Consider the following 19,382-nt stretch of genomic DNA (forward strand, 5'->3'; position numbering starts at 1 on the left):
GGAAGGAAAGCCAGGAAAAACCCTCGCTGCCAGCCAGGAGCAGGGAGCAGTGCTGGGCTGTCGTGTGTGGGCAGCGTCTGCTGCAGGTGAGTGAGTCCTCCTCCCCGGGAGCCGAGCGTGTGCGGGAAGGGACGTACTTCATCCCTAGCTGCTGGCAGGTTTGGGGGCTGCTTCAGACATACTTCTTAAGAGACCCTGCCTCTTGCCTCCACATCATTTCTTCCTTGCGCCATCGTATTTACTTTGGAACATAACGCTCGGGATTTTCTTGTTCCTTTGGGACTCCCAGGCCTCCCTCAGCAGAGGTGCATCAGGACAGGCTCTGTGGGGTCAGGATGATGGATGCCTGTTGCGCATACACAGAGGACGGGGAACACAAAACTTTTTATAATGGAGCATGCCAAAGCTATCTAGATTTCTGTAAAAAGCAGCTGCACGCTGACTCTGTTACAACAAGCCCTCCACCGTCCCAACCTCCAGAGACCCTAGGCTTGGTGAAAGGAAGGGACAGTCCACCATCACCCAGGGCTTCCCCAAGGCTTCCCAAATGATGTCTGGTGGCAGCCGCGCTGGTGGGACAGATGCTCGCTTCTGGGGAAAGTATTATCTCTCCGTCAGGGTAGAGAGAGTAGGTTCTCCCCAGAAATACATATTAGACAGCACAGGTTTGCCTGGATTTTGAGCATCCCTGGAAAGGAGGAGCACTGGGAATTGGTGGTTGATGTAACAGCCAAAGAAGTGTGGATCTCTTGCTAGTATTTTGGGTGAGACAGACAGGTGCCACATAAAAGCCCCATTACTCCCATTCCCCACGGGTTACTCTATCCCATCTCCTGAGTTCTCAGGAGAAGAGAGGGGACCTTCCCATACGTCCCAGGGCAGCAGCATCCCTGCTCCCAGGGGCAAAGATGGGCCTTGAGCACTACGACACTCAGAGCTTCTGATTTGTGTGTTGGCAGTAATTCAGGCATCAACCAAGATGTACAAGCTTCATTCTCTTCGAGACTACTAGGGAGTTAGAATAGAATACAATATGCTTAGGTCAGCCCTGAACTGGTCAGGCAGTTGGACTAGATGATCATTGTAAGTCCCCTCCAACTGAAATAGAATAGAATAGACAGAATATAATAATAGCTAGACTATTTCAGTTGGAAGGGACCTACAAGAATTCAGGGCTGACCAAGTTAAAGCATGTTATTAAGGGCATTGTCCAAATGCCTCTTAAACTCTGACAGGCTTGGGGCATTGACCACCTCTCTAGGAAGTTGGTTGCAGTGTTTGACCACCCTCTTGGTAAGGAAATGCTTCCTGAAGCATTGGACATTGGAAAAATTACATTAAAGGATGGGAAAATATTTGTGGCTATTCTGGACTAGAGGTTTCTGTGAGGCACAGAGTGGTGGCAAGTCCATCCCAAACCGGCTACGGCCAGACCTGGCCAGAAGCAAATAAGCTGTGATGGACTGGGGAAGCAAGGGGAAGGAGATGGCTTGTATCTGTTTGAGATTGTGAGGCTCTGTGGACTCTCATCTAGATTGCTCATGCAAATCATTTTATGTATTGTTATTTTACAGCAAATCTTGCCAGACTCTCCTGGTCTCCACGATGCTCCCAAAGTCCACATAGCTGCATAAAGCCCTTCCAAGACTGGAAGCACTGCAGGAGCCTGTCCCACCCCCAGGCTTCCCCTCCTGAACGCTGTGGGTGAGCAATGTCTCATGGTATATGCTGGGTTTGGGGAGAGGAGGGAAGTGAGGAGTATTTCAACAGCTGGGTTGTATGTGGCTCTGAAATGAAAGTGTTAATTAACATACAGTCCCCGGCCCATCTGTCAGATATCAGACAGTCAGATAGAAAGAGTCTATAAGTAAATAAATAAATGCATGTACCATTCCCAGGCGGTCAGCACGCGTGTGTCTCCTGCACCTGCAGCCAGGAGTGGCCAGAAACCAGTTCATGATGACCCTCAATTCCCAGTTAAATTTTGTTAGAGTAGGAAAAAAAAGACAATGAAAAAGGAAAAACATGAACATTTTTGTTTTCCTGCATTCCCAGTGCTTTCCTGTTCTTCCTCCCCAGCTGCCAGCCAGCACTGGAGAAGGACAGCCTGTCTTTTTTTTTCCTGAAATGTGACCTTCAGTCAGAAAGCATTGTGTGGCTGAGCTGGTCCTCTCCTCCTTTTTCTCTTGCGTACAAAGATGGGAGCACTGAGGTGCTGGGTTCAGTAGTAAGTAAACAGTAGAGATTAATGACCTGTGATAAACATTATCAAACTGGCTAATCTGATGGGATAACTGGCTTAAGCTCCCAAAGGGTCTGTGTCATGGTCTATCCCAGACCAGTGAGAACAAGTAGCCCAAAGAAGAGCTACAGAAGAGACAACTGCAGGAGAAAGCTGTCCTTCTCCCTCATGGGCGAGCAGGGATCCACATCCCTTCCTTTCTCTTGATCTGATCTAGGCAAACTGATGTGCTGCATAACACCAAGAAACCAGAGATCTTGCTGGGAGATCTAGTTTCATCCCTTCTCCAAGGAGTGGTGGGTGACAGCCCAGGGTAGGGCTGCTTTGGTTTAAGATATAAAGACGTTCAGATTTTTCTTAAGAGGACGGGAGGCAATGCAACCATGCCGAGGAATGGGGAACTGTAGTTAGATTTAAGGAAAAATTTATTCGTGGTGAGGATGGTTAAACACTGACATAATCCCAGAGGAGCTGTGGATCCTCCATCCTTGGCAGTATCCAGGACTGGAGTGGCCGGGGCCCTCAGCTACTCAGTCTGACTTTGGGTTTAACTCTGCTTTAAGCAGGTGGATGGACCAGGCGACTTCGCAAGGTGCCATCCCACCTGAATTCTTCTGTGATTCTAAGAGTAAAAATACTGTTGCTAGCGGCACCAACCCTCACAGTCTAGAGAAGACCAGGCAAGTGTGGATGCTTATGGAGTGAAAGATTATATTCCCGGAACATTTTCAAACAGACCCAAGAAAACATGGAGGCACACTTCAGTGGAAGCCTTTGCCTCTCCAAGTCATTTGTCTAATAGAGGTTAATATAACAGCAGGAAATACATGCTCATAGAGGTCACACCTTATTTCATTCTGCAGCCAGATGCTTTAACAGTTTTATCTTTCTCCCTGTCCTTCTTCTGAGCAAATAAAAAAATAACATGGTTAAATTTTAAAAAGTAACATGAGAATGCAGTGCCGTGGCTTGATTTTTGGTCACATTTTCCGTCGTTGTGGTTTGTGCTGCTGTGTTTTTTTTGCTTACTGTTTGACTCACAACTTGTGTGTGCAACTTTGGTCAAGCAGCAGGAGGCCACAGACTTTGCACTTCTCCAAGGTTTATGTTTTCTTAGTCCCAAATCTCAATCTAATCTACAGACCTGCTATCTACTAGACTCACCCGCTTGCAGGCGAGGAGGAGATAAGGCACCTCTGTGCTTGGAGAAGGAAAGGCAGGAGGAAGTAGAGCTTAGCACCGAGCTGGTTTGCATCGGCTGGGGAAATGTCTCCATGCTCAACGTCTTCTCGCCCCTCTACTTGGAAAGTGCCCTGTGACCTCCTCACCTTCTCAGGGACCTGGGCATATGTGGACAGCACAAGGTATCTGCTGTCTCATGCAAAATCAAAGTGGGTCCCAGCAGGCACAAATCAGCGTACTCAACCACAGCTGCTTTTTTTTTTTTTTCTCTTTAATTGGTGCTTTCTGATTGTTCTGTCTCTAGCCAGGAGCTGCAGGTCTTCCATGAGCCTCCAGGCCAGGGTACCCTCTGGAGCCAGGGTGTCTGTGTCCCAGCCCGTTCCCTGACAGGCCATTCAGGCATCGGCAGCCGTGCAGGGCAATAGCAGGGTGCGCAGCTCGCATGGTGCGATGGGTGCCAGGCCTGCAAACCCGCCGTGGCTACAGACTTCCTGGACACGTGCTGCCAGCTGGCAGTGTGCCCAGAGCCACGTCCAAGGTGACCTCATGCTCCATCACAGCCGGGGAGTGACTCAGGAGGAGCTTGGCCTGACACGGTCAGGCGGTGTCTGGTTCGGGCACCCCCCCACACACACACACTATTGTCCTCCCTCTCCCCCCACCCCATGTTGGCTTGTCCCTGATGGAGGGGGGTTTTGAGGCGTTTGCTGGCAGCAAAGGCATTGCCCTAAGGGGATGTGGTCTGTGGAGACTGTCTGAGGACAGGGAGGGCAGTGGGAGGAAAGATCCCTGGTGCGTGCAGAGCTGCCACGCGTGGAGGTCACAAATCGTCCCCCTTCGTGTGTAATGAGCCCAAAGTCCCGGCGCCGTGCAGAGCAGGGCACAAAGACAAACGGAGTGTGTTTGGCATGGGCTGACAGTCTCCTCATGTTTAGAAGGCAGGGTGGCTGTCTCCCTGCTCGGGAGAAGTGACACAGCTCTGACACAGGGATCTGCATCAGTTCCTGTCCCCACCACGAGCTCCTGTGGGACTCTGAGCTGCTCGTGTGCGTGTGCGTGTGCCTGTGATGGCTGAGGGTGCACTGTTCTGACAGGGAGGTGACCGGGGAGGCATTCTGGGGGTCTCCAGAGTCTGTCCCATGTCTCAAGGGCTCAGCCATACCTGAGATGTTCCCGTGCTGTCCTCCCCAGCACCTCTCCTTGCTTTGGGTACTAGCTCTGCTGGAGGGTCCCTCTGGTGCTGTGGGAGCAGCCAGAGCACTCACATGCCAGGGCAGGATGTTGTCTGAGAGAAATGCAAGTGGTTTCCACTCTTGGTGTAAAACTGCACCCAGAGAAGCATTGAGGGGGGCCAGGATGCTGGGGAGGTGCTGAGCCCGGGAAGCCGGGCTGCAGGTTGAGATAAGGTGCTGTGCCGAGGGGAGCCCAGCAAAGCACAGCAGCATGGAGCCTGCCTCCACCCTGCAGCCACCGCTGCCCTTCCCCTGCTCCCCTCCAGCGGTGAAGTGCTTCAGGGACCAGCAGAGAGGAGAGTAAAATTGCAGGGTACCAGGTCCCAGCTCTCCGGGGGCTCTTTCCAGGGAAGTGCTGAGAGCGCTGGAGATGTAACCATCACATTTCTGTAGGGAACTTAGGAGGGGGAACCACTGGCAGTGCAAGGGTGGGGACAGGGCTGAGAACATGCAGCAAGGGCAGCTTTTGCTCTTCCAGCGACTGGACTGGAAGGGTTAAGCCCTGGACCTGACCCCCACCTCCCGCTGTCATTCTGGGCAGCAGAGCCAGTTGGTGACAAGAGGCTGATGCTGATGAGGGAGCATGTGAAGCCGGAGCTTGTGAATGGGGCTTTATCCCAGGAAGGACCTGCCTCTGCTCCGTCCCTGCCCTGCTGCCAGCACCAGCTGCAGGCAGAGTCCCGCAGGCAGCGATGTGCCAGTAGCCTCCGAGTGGGGCACACTGGGCTGGGGAGGCAGGAGATTCGCCCTTGGGCCAGGCTGAGTTTCCCTCAAAGTGCGTGGAGGTCTCCCGGGAAGACGTGTGTGGCTGAGCTGCACTCCAATGCACGGGGCTTTTGTGAGGGAGGCAGGAGAAGGTCTGCAGGCCAGCCGGGAGCAACCAAGGCCCGGGGTTTGGCAGGGGATTGTTCGGTACAGGGGAGCAGGGTCTCTGTTTAATGATATCTTCTCTTCTTGACTCTTTCAGATGAAAGACACAGGAAAGGAAGGCTGCAGCCCTGGTTGTTCCCTTACAGTGCCACTCTGGGGATGCTCCACCACGTCCTGCAGCCCTGACTGGGGGGTGGGCTCAGCCCCAGCACATGGACCATAGCTCTCCAGGTGGCACTGCTGCAGAAGGGAGCTCCACCAGGCTCCAAAGAATGAGACGGAGGCGTCCTCGCTTGAGAAATGCAGCTGCCTTCGTAACTGCTAATGCCTTGACCCTCCATTCGCTGTAAGGGTGTAGATTCATCTGTGAAACCACCCCACCGTGCCCTTCCCACCCAGCCACCCACCATGCCGGAGCTGGCAGAGCTGAGCAGCCCCCGCACCCCTGCAGACGCGGAGCACATCCAGAGGAATATCTTGGAGGAACATGTGGAGCTCTGGTGGTTCCAGGACCCCAAGAAGTCCATCCTATGCTACGGAGTGGCTGTGGTGCTGATCCTGGCCTGTGGGATCGGGGGCATCATCCTGCTGTATAGCACCAGCAGCCGGTCTGGGGAGTGGCGGCTGGCCGTGGGCACCACACTCTGCCTCCTGGCCCTGCTCGTGCTGCTGAAGCAGCTGCTGAGCTCTGCAATCCAGGACATGAACTGCATCCGCAGCCGGGATCAGATCGAGCTCCTGAAGAGCGGGGGCTTCTCGGACTGCCTGGTGCTGCTGCTCAGCGCCCTGGTGCTGGTGGTCTGTGGGGTCGTTCTCACCGTGCTCTCCACCACGACCATGCAGCTCAGCCCCGCGCGGCCGCTGGCCAGCATGTTCACCAGCGGGGTTGTCCTCCTGACTGCCGGCAGTGCCATCCTCCTCTGCCTGCTGCTCTACCTGCTCTGCACCTCCTGCCGCCAGGCAGCTCCTCGGAGCCTAGAGACTGGCGAGATCCGTGTCTTCACCATCTCCGGCCGCCTCGCTGCAAACAGGCGGCTTCCTCCCACTTCCAGCATGGCCAACCTGATCTGACCCAGGACGCCCCTACGTGACCCTCACTGGATACGACGTGTCAGCAGGGTTTGTGCCAGCCTTTCCCCAAGGAAAGCGAGTGCTGCGGTGTGCCTTGCGCTTCTTTTGGAGATGGCTGGCATTTGTTTTGCCCCAGGCTGATGGCACAGCAGGGACTTGAGGTGCCTGGATGGTCTCTGTGCCCGGATGGTCTCTGTGCCCTGGCGCGTTAGGAGCGCAGTGCTGGTGTTTTATCTCTGCAAAGTCTCCTGCGACAGCTGCTGCCTGCCCGGCTGTGAGCCCTGTCAGAGTTAAGGTGAGCCTGTCCTGTACCCCTGGGGACCCCAGCACTTGGTTGGTTCCTGCAGTTTCCGGGGCGGTGTCCTGCGCTCTCCTGGCAAGAGAGGCTGAGACTGCGGGTGGTGTAAAACCACCCCGTGCTCCGTGTAGAGACACCAGCTCGGACCTCTGTCTCAGCTGCCACCAGTGCTCTGTGCCTCTGAGCCCGTGAAGGTGGGCACACACTGAGTGTGCTGTGATGCTCTGTGTCGCGCATCCCCTCCCTCCCAGGCTGTGGGACCCGTGAGCAAAGTAGAGCCTTGAGCAGCTGATGAATGGCAGGAAATGTTCTGTGTGTCAGCGGGCATGCAGCGCAAGCGAAGGGAACTCAGGGAGCAGCAAGGGTTGCTCCCAAGAAAGCACCTGTGTGTCTGGGGGAGGGAGCATGGGATTTGCACGGCTGGACCTCACATGAAATGCTGTTTGTGTTTGCAATGCCAGGATCTGTGCCAATATTACCTTTCGGCAGCCCACTATCTTCTGTGGTCTATCAAAAGGGTGATCAAAGGGTGCTGGTGTCAGGGCCCTGATGGGTTACCAGTACTGGACGGCGTGTCGGGGCTCTGTTATCGCACCGGTGTGCTCCAGCCACAAACAGCAAGGTGCAGTCGCTGGGGGATGGTGATGGGATGCCTGAATCGGTGCGGTGTGAGGAGGGAGCACTGTTGCCCTCTGACAGGAGTTTCCCAAGTGGAGACACTTCTTGCTGCCACGGGAGCGCTGCAGCTCATCCCAGTCCCTGCTATGCCCAGCACTGCAACATTCCCATCCCCACGCTGTTTCTGTCTCTCAAGTGCTGCAGCTTCTGCGGGGCAGAAAAGTTCTTCTGCTACCACTTGGGCCCCTACAAGGTGTCTATCACTCAGGTGTCTTTCCCAGAGGCAGACTAACAACTCACAAGAGCTTTTCCTGTGACTTGAGGCTAATTTACCTGTCAAAATTCTAATTTCCTCCACAGACCCATGAACCATTTCACTGCCCTTTCCATAGACACTGATCCTAACCTCCCAGCGAACCTGCTCCTGTGCAACTTTCTCTTCATCTTCCTGTCTGCTCCCACTTCCCCCTCTCCTGAGCTGCTCTGCCCCAGCCATTATTTTTGCTCATTATTTGTTATGTTCCCTCTATAATGAAACAAGACTGAGCTATTATTTTTTGGTGCCTGGTAGCAAATTTATTTGGAAGAGAATGGTAGCTCATTCCCTTAGTAACAGCACGAATCACTGTCCGTGTTACACCTGGAGGCAGTGTCAGAGTTCAGCATCAGGGAACCCCACCAGGTATATGCTGGACAATGAGGGCTTCATCCCTTCACAGCTCCAGACCACACCATCTCCCATGCACTCGAATCGCATGAGGGCACTTCTGTATTCATCCACTCTTGCCCTGGTCCTGCTGTCTTTCCTTCCCCCAAACCCTTGGATTGTTTTCCCCAAAATATGGGAACATCAATTTTGGCTTTCTTTCTGGGTGTTTGTTATTTCTACATTTTCATCTGCCACTTCCACATCATCTATAGATTTTATTAAACTGCCGTTTCCTCCTCTCTCTGCATTGCTTCCCTTAATCTGCCCAAGAGTTCAAGAGGGTGTTACTAAGCTCAGGTCCTTCTGTGCAAAATCCTCTGCAAAGCAAAGAGCCGTCCTTCCCCTCCGGGCTGTTTGATGCCCGGTCCCTGTGCATACACAGGGAGGGACAGGCCAGAGCCGGACAGTTTTGCACCGTCACCGTGGCTGCTGCTCTGCACGTCTGTGTCGTGCCTGTGCAGTTATGCCAAGCCGCACCGCCTCTGCCAGCACCAGTGCTTTGGCAGTTCACTCCCAGCTCCCCCAACCTGCACATGTGGACAGGCCACAGCTGCCTGCACACCAGCTGTTTTGCACATCTGGACATTTCTGTGAAGGTGTGCGACTGTGCCCAGCTCGCAGCTCCGCGCTGCCTGCATGCCGATGTGAATCCTCTGCTCCATAGCCCCTTCAAAAGGTGACCCAAGTGCCCACCAATTGTGCCAGAAAAGGACGCTCGTGGGCCGTGTCAGCAACCCGAGGAAATAATGGCAGAGAACAGGCTGTCCCCGAAGATGGCAGTTTGGGTGTCTGGCTGCCCAGATGGACAGCCTGCGCTCCCCCAGTCTCTGACAGCAGCGGTACTGGTTTGTTCCATTCTTGATTCGTGTGTTGTGTGTGGAAATACATAATAAAGTGTTACAGAAGTTGACCGTGTTGAAAGCTTGTGACTGAGCGTCGGCCTCTCTGCGGAGCGGGAGGTGGCAGGGCTGTGCAGAGCTGGCCTCGGATCAGGCTGAGCCCAGGGCAGAAATCATGACAGCCCTGTGGCTGTGGTTTCAGCTCATCAGCTACTGTGGCAATGCCACCACAGCCCCCCAGACGCATGTACTTCTTTCCTGATACACAACTCCCACCTCCAGATGTGCGTCCATCTCTCTCTGCTTAAGGACCTAGACACAGCCGCTCCCCCTTACCACAGCCCTGTGAACCCAAGACCTTGCCGTGCCCCTGAAGGGTGCTCACGTGGAGCACGCGAAGCCTCCTGCATGTGTCGGTGCTGGCTGGTTTGTTTACAGAGAAGCTGTTTCACCCTGCGGTAGGGCCGAGCCTCCAGCCTCGCGGCGGCAGCTGCTGCCTGCAATGAGCCTGGAACCAGTCTGCCTGCATACCTGCTACTGGTCCCATCCCCCAGCCTCCACCGCGGCCCCTCCGGCAGCTTGCTGGGGGAACCCCCTTGAGAAAGCTCCTCCTTTATTGCTCTGACCCCCCTGTACTCCCAGCTCTGCGTGCCAGGTGCATTTACACCCCCTGTGAACTGCCAGGCTCCTGCCCCGCTGGCACTGGAGCTGCCTGGAGAGGGGGCAGAGGGGCTGCCACGGGACCGGGACCCCCTGCACACCAGAAAAACAGCCATGTCTGCTGGGTTAAGGAATAAACGGGTGGGCCTCCCAGCAGGGTCAAAGTAGACAAGCAACCTACCACTGGGTACTGAGGGGTGAGAGTGACCAGCATCCTGGACAAATAACCCAGGGCAGTTCTCTTAAACCTCTTCTAACACATTGCTTAGACCAAAAGTAAAATACTGCATCTAGCAGGATTTCGTGTGATTGAAAAGCCCAGAAAATACCCTCCAAAAGATAACTGAAATGCATTTTCCCAGCCCTCAGATTTAAGTCTCCTATCTTAGCTGAAAGATATTAGAAATTTCCTGCAAAAATAAAGCTCAGTTTAGACACACAGCATTTAAGAGCGAAAACTGGCTAACCACTGAAACAAGGCAGCAGGTTTTCCTCCTCCTCCTCCTCCTGGTTTCAAACGGCACGTTCCCCATCTGGAGGGTGCTTTGAATCACTGTCCTCTCTCGCCCATCCAACGCCTGACCCAGTCGTGCCCTTTGGTTTACATTCTCTGACGTGTATTATTTACTTCTGTATACACTGTGCTCTATAAATATCTTAATGAGTAGAGAAACAGAAAGGCAGTTCACAGTGAAATGGAGGTTTGAAGGATACGGGGGAATTAGCTGTGCTGCAGGGCTGCAAGAAACGCCATCCCTGTGATGATGCTTCATGCTCTAGAGCATGATGGAGAGATTCCCAGGCTACCAGGGACTGTAACCACCGGGCTGTGCCCTGGGAAATCTCCCCAGACGGATGGTACCAGCCTTGTGAATCACCTGCTAAGGACGGTGAACGCCGCTGCTGCTCCCTGCTTTTAACTCCAGCCTGACCCACACGGGCACGACTGGCTACCGCAGAAACAACTTGCAGTTACCAATGTCTCACGTGCTGTTTATCGTACCGCAAAGATGACAGGAATGCAAAAATTAAAATGTTTGTATAACTCCACGGGTAGAGATACAGACGGGACTCCGTAATGGGTGCCGGGGGACAGGGCGGTCTCGCCCCAGCGCACGTGCCTGCCCGACGCCACAACCGGCGCCACCGCGTTGCTCGGCTCCGCAGAGCTGGCATGGGAAAGGTAAGTGCAGTCCTGGCACGTCCTGCTGGAGAAGGGAGAGAGAAAAGAGAGAAGGGCCGCAGCAGGAAGCAATGCTGGAGAGACGTGCACAGAAACCCTGCGACGACGCACCGGGGCTGCCCGCGCCCCAGCAGGTGACAGATTTGTTTGCACAGGAGCACTCGCTGTGCCACAGACCTGTGCTCTCACCGCCGCAGTTAACCAGGGACGTGTTTATGGTCCTTGAAAGCACATGCAAACAAAACCACACCCCGGCTGTGGGGCTGGGGGTCTCCTCCCGACAAACCACTGCAGGCAGAGGCAGGGTTAAATCACGCTTTAATCACACCCTGGAGTGACAACGCATTGGGGCATTGGGGGACGGAGCAGGGCTGGGTCTGGCACCATGGGGCAGCAGGACCCATGCACGAGACCCTGCAGGGAGCACCAGGGCAGGCTCCTCTTCCACTCGACCAGGCTGCCCGGGCGTGATAGGCACCATCTCCTTCATCCTCAGCATCTGAGCAGGGCTGGGAGCGCAGCAGAGGGTCTGGTGTCCCTGTGCCGGTGCAGCCCCGCTGGCGTCACGCTTGGGCACCGTGGGGCTGGCTGCCTTCAGCCTCCATCACCATTCCCAGCTTACCTTATCTCCCCTCCTCTCCACTCCTTTCCTCCTGCCCCCAGCTATGTGGGGCCAAAAGCCAAGGGCAGGTGGAAAAGGGCAGGAAGGGGATGGAGGTGGGGGGAGGGTGAGAGGCCGCAGCGGTGGTGGCTGGGCTGCAGGCTCAGATGGAGAGGTGTACCTCCCGCTCCTCTTCCTCTGGCAGATGCTCACTTGGCTGGATGTAGTTGTCCTCGATGAAGCCATCGTCATCCTCAGCTTGCAGGTCAGCAGCACCAGGCATGGGGTGGTTCTTGCTGGCCCCCTGGCCTGAGGACCCCCTGTCCCAGTCGCTGCTGTCCTCCATGGGGCTACCTCCGATAGAGCTGGTTTCGGGCAGTGGCCGGTGGCGGTAGCTGGCGAAGTTCTTGTGGAAGAGCTTGCACTTGGCAGCCAGAGCAATCAGGATGGAGATGCTGATTGCTGCCACCAGGAAGCCCACCAGGTACGGCCAGCTCCTTCCTGCCTTCATGGTGGGCGGCGTGGTGGCTGCAGTGCAGGAAAGGCACGTCAGGGCATAGCAGGGCAGCCTGTGGCATACCCAGTGTTCCTCAGCTGCCAGCGCCATGCGTGCCAGCAGTATGCAGCCAGCACTGGATTGCTTTCGTTAGGAGAAATATAAATGCTCTTCACCAAGAGCTAGCTACTAAGGGTATGTGAACACTGTGGGGAAAACAGCCAGACGGCAGTTTGATACTGCTGCACATCACCGTGGAGTCTCTGCTCCATGTGGCTTTGTGGCATCTGCCGACTTTTCTGTTGCAAAGCCAGCAAACACCTCCAGGTGGTGGCCACCCTCCCAACCAAGCCACTGCACCAGCAGCGACCCAGCAGCCTGAGCCCCTGGGACTGCGGGGCAGAGCAGGGGCTCTCTGCCTGCCGTCCCCTCTGGGGTGACGGAGGGCAGGAGGGAGCTAGACCTTACAGACACCTCTGTAGCCGCACAACTTACTGTTGCTGTGGGTCACTGTGATCTGCTGGGCCGTGCTGGCCCCCCGAGGAAACCGCTGCTTCATCCAGCAGCCCAGGTCCTGGGAATCCAGAGCTGCGACCTCCCGGCCCCGCAGCCCCGGGGGCGACGCGCAGGTCACCTGCACAGCTGGGAGACACACAGGCTAAGGTGGGATGGGGGTCTTCGCCCATCCCCTCCCCAGTTTAGAGAAGACGATCCTGCTTGCTCCTGGGTTGATGGGACGCATCGCAAGGTGCTCCTGGCTCTGCCCTCCAGCCTCGCCAGCCCTCAGCATGCTTTAAGGCACAACCAAAGAAAAAAATCCCTGACCAAGGAACTGTGCAAGTGCATGACTGTGATCAGCAGGCTCCTTTTAACTGGATAATGCCAAATTCATAGATACGGATAGAAACCTCACTGTCTCAGGGCTGCTCTCACCTGAGCTGAGCCAAGAGCGGTGGAGCCTGATTTGGCTCTACAGGAGGAGTGACTGAGTGCTCAGCAGCTCCTGAAAATGTGGTCACTCCACATTGATACATACAGGTGGATTTACGGGCAGAAGTGCACGTGCAGCCCCTTTCCCAGAAGAGTGGCTAAATTATCTGCTGTCATTCCTAGAAATCTTTGTTATCGTGTGTAACTGCAAGCAAGGAGCGGACCCATCACCTTTCTGTTCGCTGTCCCTCAACAAGGAGGGAGAGGTCCCTGGAAAGTCATCTCAGACCCTGCCCAGGGGTTGGAGCAAAAGGATCGAGCGGGACCCCTGCACCTGGGGCTCCTCCTGCCCGACACCTCTCCTGACACCCGTCCCCGTCCACTCACCTCGCCTGCGCTGCAGCCACTGCTGCAGAGGGTGTGCGGCGCAGTCGCAGACCCAGGGGTTCCCTTCCAGCCGGACCTGCGGGACTGCCTCCATCAGCTGCAGGCTCCAAGGGTCCACAGAGACCAGCGCGTTGTGCTGCAGGTCCAGGTGGAAAAGAGCCTTCAGCGGCAGGAAGAAAGGGACCTCAAGCTCTTGCAGACTGTTGTTTCTTAGAAGCAGTGTGTGCAAGTTTCCCAAGCCCTTGAAAGTGTCCGTGTGGAGGTAGGCGATGCTGCAGCTGCTCAGGTCCAGCAGACGCAGTGCTCCAAGGTTGGAGAAGACTGCTGGGCTCAGCGCCAGCAGGGCATTGCTGGACAGGTTGAGGGAGTGCAGGGAAGGGAAATGTGCCAAAAGAGTCCCATGACGGGGCACGACCAAGGAGTTGAAGGAGAGGTCCAGACCGGTGATGTTCCTTGGAAGGGAACTTGGAGCGTGCAGGAGGCTCTTCCCATTGCAGTTGGCCCATCCCTGGGAAAAGAGCTGCTGTCTGAGATGTGCTCTCCATGCTGGGGAAGATCTCTAGACCGAGACTCCCCATGAGTTCAAATGTCTTAATTAATTACCCTTGCAGAGTTTAAAAAAGCAAAGACACAAACACGTTCAAAAAACACGTGAGCTGCCAGTTTATGTGGGCTACGATAAATGGAGAAAGATGAGCCGGACAGAGCAGCCGACTGAAAGAGTAAAGGAGGAGTGTGGAGAGCTGGAGGAAACCCAAACAGACAAGGTAGGTGTGAAGGGACCAGCTTGTCTCCCTCCTGTCCTCCCTTACTGGGCAGTTGTCATACGGGGTCAGCTTGCAGAGGGCCTTCCTCTTCCTCCCCCCGATCCCCACCTCCAGCCCCTGGGGAGCTCTTGCGTGACACAAGGGCATCCTCCCAGCTGGGGCAGGGAAGCAGGCGAGACCCCTGCCCGCTGCGAGGGCTGGCAGAGGCAGCCGGCTGGGATGAAGAGCGGTGGGCATCTGCACCAGGCACCCGTGTCACGAGCTGCGCCGCAGGACCTGTGCGGGACATTGCAGCCCTGCCAAGTTTCTGAGGATACACCGCGAGTGGCAGCGGCTTCCTGCAGGCTGGCTGTGGCTATGCTAGTGAACAAAACAGACCAGGGACCATTCGCTGTCCTGAAAGGCCAGCAGTGCATGCCAGACGGATCCATTGACCCACGGGGATGGATTTTTTTTTTCCCCCGAAAAAACAAGGTGACCCAATTCAAGCTGGTTTTGGGGTGCAATCCCCAGCACGTGTTACTCCTGCCTGGGCTTTATGTGGGAGAGGGCCAGCTGCCCAAACTGAAGCCGCCAGCGAGCAGGTCAGCAATTTAAGTTTGGTTGGGCTGGCACGGGCTCCTGCTCGGTGCCGTGTTTGGGCCCCGCAGGCAGAGATGCCGTGCTGGAAGTTTGCTGCGGTCTGTATTCGTGGGTTTCTAGGGCTGGCTGCTTTCCAGCTAGCCAGCCTTTGCATTTCTTTGCCTCTCATGTGATCACCTCTGCTTTCATCCTCCCGTTCACCCAAATCTCCCATCAGGCCCTGCCATCCCTGCTCGCTAGAGGAACAGATGTGCACTTCGAAACCTGGACCGAGCCATGGGGGCACTGCAGAGGTCCTGTCTCCAGCTCAAAGAGGGCTGGGCTCAGGGAGGCTGGAAAAACCAGTGCAAGCCTCCTGAGGGTGTATCTGAGAACTCAGTGGGCAGCGCTGCCCTGTGCCATCTGCCGTGACAGCCGATTTTCCTGCCGCCTCCCAGCTCCTGCCCGGTGCCACCGAGCTGCTGCCCACGGCGCTTGTCCCGGTGGGATGGGTTAGTTATATTTCCTGCTCCTCACCAGGCGCTCAGGGATCCTGTCCCCATGGTTGCCCTGACCCTTGCTTCACTGCATCACCATGCTCTGGAGAAGGGAGTGAGGGGCTGGGAGCCCCTCCAGGCTGTGCCTTGCTGCTGCTCACCATGTGCCCCTTATGGGCAGCTGTGTTATGGCGGCAGCAAGAGACCCCCAGAGTCAGAAGAGCCACGGCTCAGACAAGGCTTTGCCAGCCCTGCCATGCTCCGGTGAACGGGCTGGACAACGTGACGCGTTCAGCCCGAGGATGGGAGCCTGAGGAGGGGTGTTGTGGGTCTGGGAGATGGGGTGCTGCAGGGCTGGGAGCAGGACGGCCAGGCTCCAGGTGTGGCTGAACCACCTCTGTGGCTGGTGGCCACTGGCACGGCGCATCTCCCCCTTAACGCTGCTTGCTCCCACAGGTTTTGATTGCTAGTCGTCTCTCCAGCCGTGCAGAGCAGGAGCTGCCAGGGCCTGCTGCCCTGCAGGCACACGGTGCCGCCATCCCGGCTGTGCTGGCAGAACCGGGAGTGGGGTATCCCTGCCCACCCCCCCCTCGCCTGCGCCGGAGCCCCCTCGGCCCCCCCTACCTGGTGGTCGAGGCTGCAGGGGTGTCCCGTCACCACTGACCAGGCGCAGAGGAGGCTGCAGACCCCAAGCAGGCAGGCAGGAGCCATTTGGCTCCAGGAAGCTGCTGGGCAGAAAAACAAGTCTCAGGGAAAGCTGGGAAGCCGGCAGAGCCGGCTGTGCCGGGCGAGGTGTGGCTGCGGCCGCACAGCCCGGGGTCCCTGCCGAGCCCCCGCGCCCCAGCCACACGTCCCCGCAGACCACCAGCACCTGGAAGCCAGCCCGGCTGCCGCCGTGGCCCCGCTCCCTCCCGGCGGCCGGGCACGGGTGAAAGGTGGCGGCACTGGTTACACATTAACCACCGCGCCCCGCCACCTCCCGCCTGCAACCTCCTGTCACGGGGGACATGGGGACCACCAGCATCTGCCTGGTGGACTGTGGGGTGCCCTGGGAGCTGCCTCGGTGGGAGCAGAGCACCGGGAGGTGCTGGGAGACACGAGGAGGAGGGGGACACCTCTGAGGCATCCGCCGTGACCGAGGACAGCCCGCTGCTGTGCCCCAGCTCCACACGCCCAGGGCAGGGGCACGCAGCAAGCCTTGGCCAGAGACGCTGGGGCTGAGGCAGCAGGAGTGTCCTACAGGAAAATAGAAGCCTTACTGGGATTCAGGCAGAAAGGTGTTTAAAATGTGCCACAAACGGGCATAAATGTGCCACAAATGTGCCTGGGCCCGGCAGTGGCTCAGCGGTGTTGGTGTCCCAGCATCGGGGAGCCGCTAGTAAAAATGTGAGTTCCCTGGGCAGCACCCAGGGCTCCTGTGAAGGTCCCAGAGGATGGGGGTGCCCCACCACCTTCGGCACCCCCAATGCAGACCCACCACTCATCAGTAGTGCTCCCTGCCAGCCCTGCCGTGGAGTCAGTGAAAATATGAGAAATCCTGTCAAAGCAGCACCTTGCGGGTGTTTGCTGGCACACGGTTGGGTGGGACGTGCTCCCAGGCCCAGGGGTGCTGGGGTGGGTGAGGGGGCGAGGGATGGCAGAGCCACATCCCGGGCTGGGGGGTGCTGGCAGCACCCGCTCCCAGCTTCACCTCCGCAGCAGGAGGGAGCCCCAAGCTCTCTTCCCCGCTCCCTGCTCCCAGCTCCCGCTCCTGCTCAGCGTCAGGAAGCCGCCTGCCAACAAGAGCACTGCGGATCTGCAGTTTCCACTGCGACGGCGGCTGGGACAGGGCGGCCCCGCTTCCCCCAGCCGACAAGGGGCTCCTCCGCAGCCGCGCGTCCCACCCTTTCCTCAGGGAAAGGCCTTCCCAGCAGCCTGTCCTTCATCCTGCGAGCGTGTGGTGGATGCCAAGGCAGCCAGGCAGCTGCCTGCTCCCCAGTCGTCCTGCCGATGCGGCCAGGCGGGCTGGGGATGCTCGGCCATCCCGCTGCCACGCTGCTCTGATGCATGGCGGCAGCAGCCCTTAACCCAACCTTGCAGGGCCTCTCCGGGCCCGGCCGTGCACGTAAACCAAAACAAACAGCCGGAGAAGCAGGACTAGAAAATGTTGCTGCGGCAGCCCAGCCCGTCAGTGGATTCACAGGGCGTTTGCATTTCCTATCAGGAAACGTATCGGTGCGTTATGGTTTCTGGCATGCAGTGCCGTGCATTAGAATGTGCAAATGATAACAAAAAAGGGATATTTTTGTCACTCTTTTTTTTTTTTTTTTTTTTTTTAAGTCGGTTGTGATTCAGCAAAAAAGTTGAGGTCTGTGAATTCAGCAGAAATTCAGGTGCTTTCAGTGTGCTGTGGGTTGGGCAGCCGGAGCTTTCCATGTTACAGGGAGCAAGTGTGGCGAGCTGCTTTGGCTGGGCTCGCCTGCACCCAGCTCCCCGGTTCCTCTTCTGGAGATACATGAGGTTAAACTGGAGCTGTAGGGTCCTGGTTTGGTGTCCCCACAAAAGATCCCGGAGAGGTTTCCTCCCTCACCTCCAACCCATGGGGTCTGCACAGATAGACACCTCTTATCCAGGTGTTCCTGGAAAAAAAACGCAAAGGGACAAATCAGCTTGGGTCAGATCCCTCGATGGATCCCTGGAATCTCACCTGGTGTGGAGAGCTGACCCCAAATGGCTCCCATTCCCCAAAAGAGCAAAGCAATGTGCTGGTTCCCCTCTAGCAGTAAGAGCGGCCATGCTGTGCTCCCCGAAGGAGCGCGCTGCAGGGCCTGCAGTTGCAAAGCCCTCCAATAAAGCGTGTTTGTTCTGGGTAAATAATCCTGTCCTCAAGCGGATCCTCGTGTCAGAGGACATTTCACAGAGCACACCGTAACTCACGGCTCTGCATGCTGCTGGGGGAGCACAGAACGAGTTGCTTCCCCAGGCGCAGGACGTGTAAGCACGCAGTGGCACGGTGGCAATTACAGTTCTGAGCGTGACCGGCCCCTACAGCCACTGAACTAGGGGAAGAAGCCATTTATTTATCTATTTGTGTATCTGTCCCCCTCCTGCAGCTGTACTGAGTGCGCAGATGAGTCCCTGACCCAACGTGCTTGCAAATGAGCTTGGGCCTGGCCAGGCAAACGGGGATGAGGGGTGGCCCAGGAGGGCACCGATGGCAGGAGGGACCAGGCTCAGCTGCCCAGCCCCTGCACGTTCCACTGCGGGGTGGCCTCATGCTCCACACCGACATTATGGCTGTGCTTCAAGTGCCCCAGGGGTCTACCAAAAACAGAGCCCCTCGCCTATGCGCAGCCCACAGCAAAGCACCGTGCTTAGTTTTCCAGGCAAATGGGGGCAGCTGCATCTGGTGTCCATCTTTTGTCGGATCCTCTCCATCCCTCTGTCGCAGGGTGGCCGGGTGGCTGCATTGGGGGAGCCCCTGCCCGCTGCCATCTCTCCCTCGGCATGCCGTGGGCACCGCGCGGCTCTGGAGCGCGCTGTAAATAGTCGGAAGTGATGAATGGATTTCCCCTTCCTCTCCATGTGTGCTTTAGATTTTTGGCCGGATATGGCATGGGCTCGGGACACACCAAAACATGAGGCTCGCTCCCCGGCAGCCCTGGCTTTCACGTGGGAACAGCTCGATTTGTGAAGCAGCGTGAGGTCTGGCGGGTGAAGCTTACGGTGATTTCCTGGGAAATCTTCGCCTTTCGTTTGCCAGGCGAAGAGCCTGGAGCCCGCCAGAGGCCGGGGCAGCCTGTCAGGAGGGCTGGGTGTGCGACCCCCTGGGGCTGGGGGGGCAGCGGGGCCGTGCTGTGCTGTTACCGTGCCGGTGCTGTGCATGGGAAAGCGCCTGGGGAAAGCCAGGCTTTCTGCTGCTTTCCACTTCCTCCCAGACATGTTTACTGCAACGCGGAGGGTTTTCTTCCCTGGCGGTGGCCACCGTCCCATGTGGGCTGGCCGGCTTTTTGTCACCGTGCCGGTGCTCCCGCTCAGCCCATTTCAACCCAGACAGTGGCCCCATCACAGGCTGCTGCAGGCGTGAGTCAGGCCCCGGCAAAACACGGAGCCCAGGTGGGGCCATGCCTCAGCACCCTGGCTCGTGGCGGCAGGAGGCCAAGGTGTCACGAGGTGTGTATGGCCTCAGCATCGCCGCACGCCGCTCACCGGGGAAAAGCCTGCACAGGGCAGCTCCCTCCGGCTCCTGGAGTCAGGGCC

General features: G+C 57.0%; 2 protein-coding genes across 5 annotated transcripts; one reads left to right on the plus strand and one right to left on the minus strand.

The window, feature by feature from the left end:
• Positions 1-9,125, plus strand: TMEM125 (transmembrane protein 125). Of its 3 annotated transcripts, XM_074597604.1 has the most exons (3): positions 1-86; positions 1,575-1,704; positions 5,624-9,125. In XM_074597604.1, exon 3 carries the CDS (start codon positions 5,935-5,937, stop codon positions 6,595-6,597), a length of 663 nt encoding a protein of 220 aa, XP_074453705.1. In that variant the 5' UTR covers positions 1-86; positions 1,575-1,704; positions 5,624-5,934; the 3' UTR covers positions 6,598-9,125. The 3 variants fall into 3 exon arrangements, with proteins under 3 accessions (XP_074453705.1, XP_074453703.1, XP_074453704.1); XM_074597602.1 differs by lacking the exons at positions 1-86; positions 1,575-1,704 and adding an exon at positions 5,330-5,431; XM_074597603.1 differs by lacking the exons at positions 1-86; positions 1,575-1,704 and adding an exon at positions 5,353-5,513.
• Positions 9,126-11,153: 2,028 nt separating this feature from the next.
• Positions 11,154-16,013, minus strand: C8H1orf210 (chromosome 8 C1orf210 homolog). Of its 2 annotated transcripts, XM_074598236.1 has the most exons (5): positions 15,768-16,013; positions 13,503-13,826; positions 13,319-13,394; positions 12,497-12,643; positions 11,154-12,033 (listed from the first exon to the last, which is right to left on the minus strand). In XM_074598236.1, the coding sequence occupies exons 1-5, from the start codon at positions 15,852-15,854 to the stop codon at positions 11,669-11,671; spliced, it is 999 nt and encodes a 332-aa protein (XP_074454337.1). In that variant the 5' UTR covers positions 15,855-16,013; the 3' UTR covers positions 11,154-11,668. The 2 variants fall into 2 exon arrangements, with proteins under 2 accessions (XP_074454337.1, XP_074454336.1); XM_074598235.1 differs by having other exon boundaries at positions 13,319-13,826.
• Positions 16,014-19,382: the final 3,369 nt, after the last annotated feature.

The sequence above is a fragment of the Larus michahellis genome, chromosome 8 (genome assembly GCF_964199755.1).
Source record: "Larus michahellis chromosome 8, bLarMic1.1, whole genome shotgun sequence".
NCBI classification, from domain to species: domain Eukaryota; kingdom Metazoa; phylum Chordata; class Aves; order Charadriiformes; family Laridae; genus Larus; species Larus michahellis.

What these genes read in the sequence shown, in the direction of transcription:
- C8H1orf210 (XM_074598235.1), bottom strand. Translation starts at nt 15,854, where the DNA reads ATGGCTCCTGCCTGCCTGCTTGGGGTCTGCAGCCTCCTCTGCGCCTGG. An exon ending in GTGGCTGCAGCGCAGGCGAG is followed by an intron (nt 12,644 to 13,318) that starts GTGAGTGGACGG and finishes TGTGTCTCCCAG; the next exon opens with CTGTGCAGGTGACCTGCGCG. An exon ending in CACAGTGACCCACAGCAACA is followed by an intron (nt 12,034 to 12,496) that starts GTAAGTTGTGCG and finishes CCTGCACTGCAG; the next exon opens with CCACCACGCCGCCCACCATG.
- TMEM125 (XM_074597604.1), top strand. Translation starts at nt 5,935, where the DNA reads ATGCCGGAGCTGGCAGAGCTGAGCAGCCCCCGCACCCCTGCAGACGCG.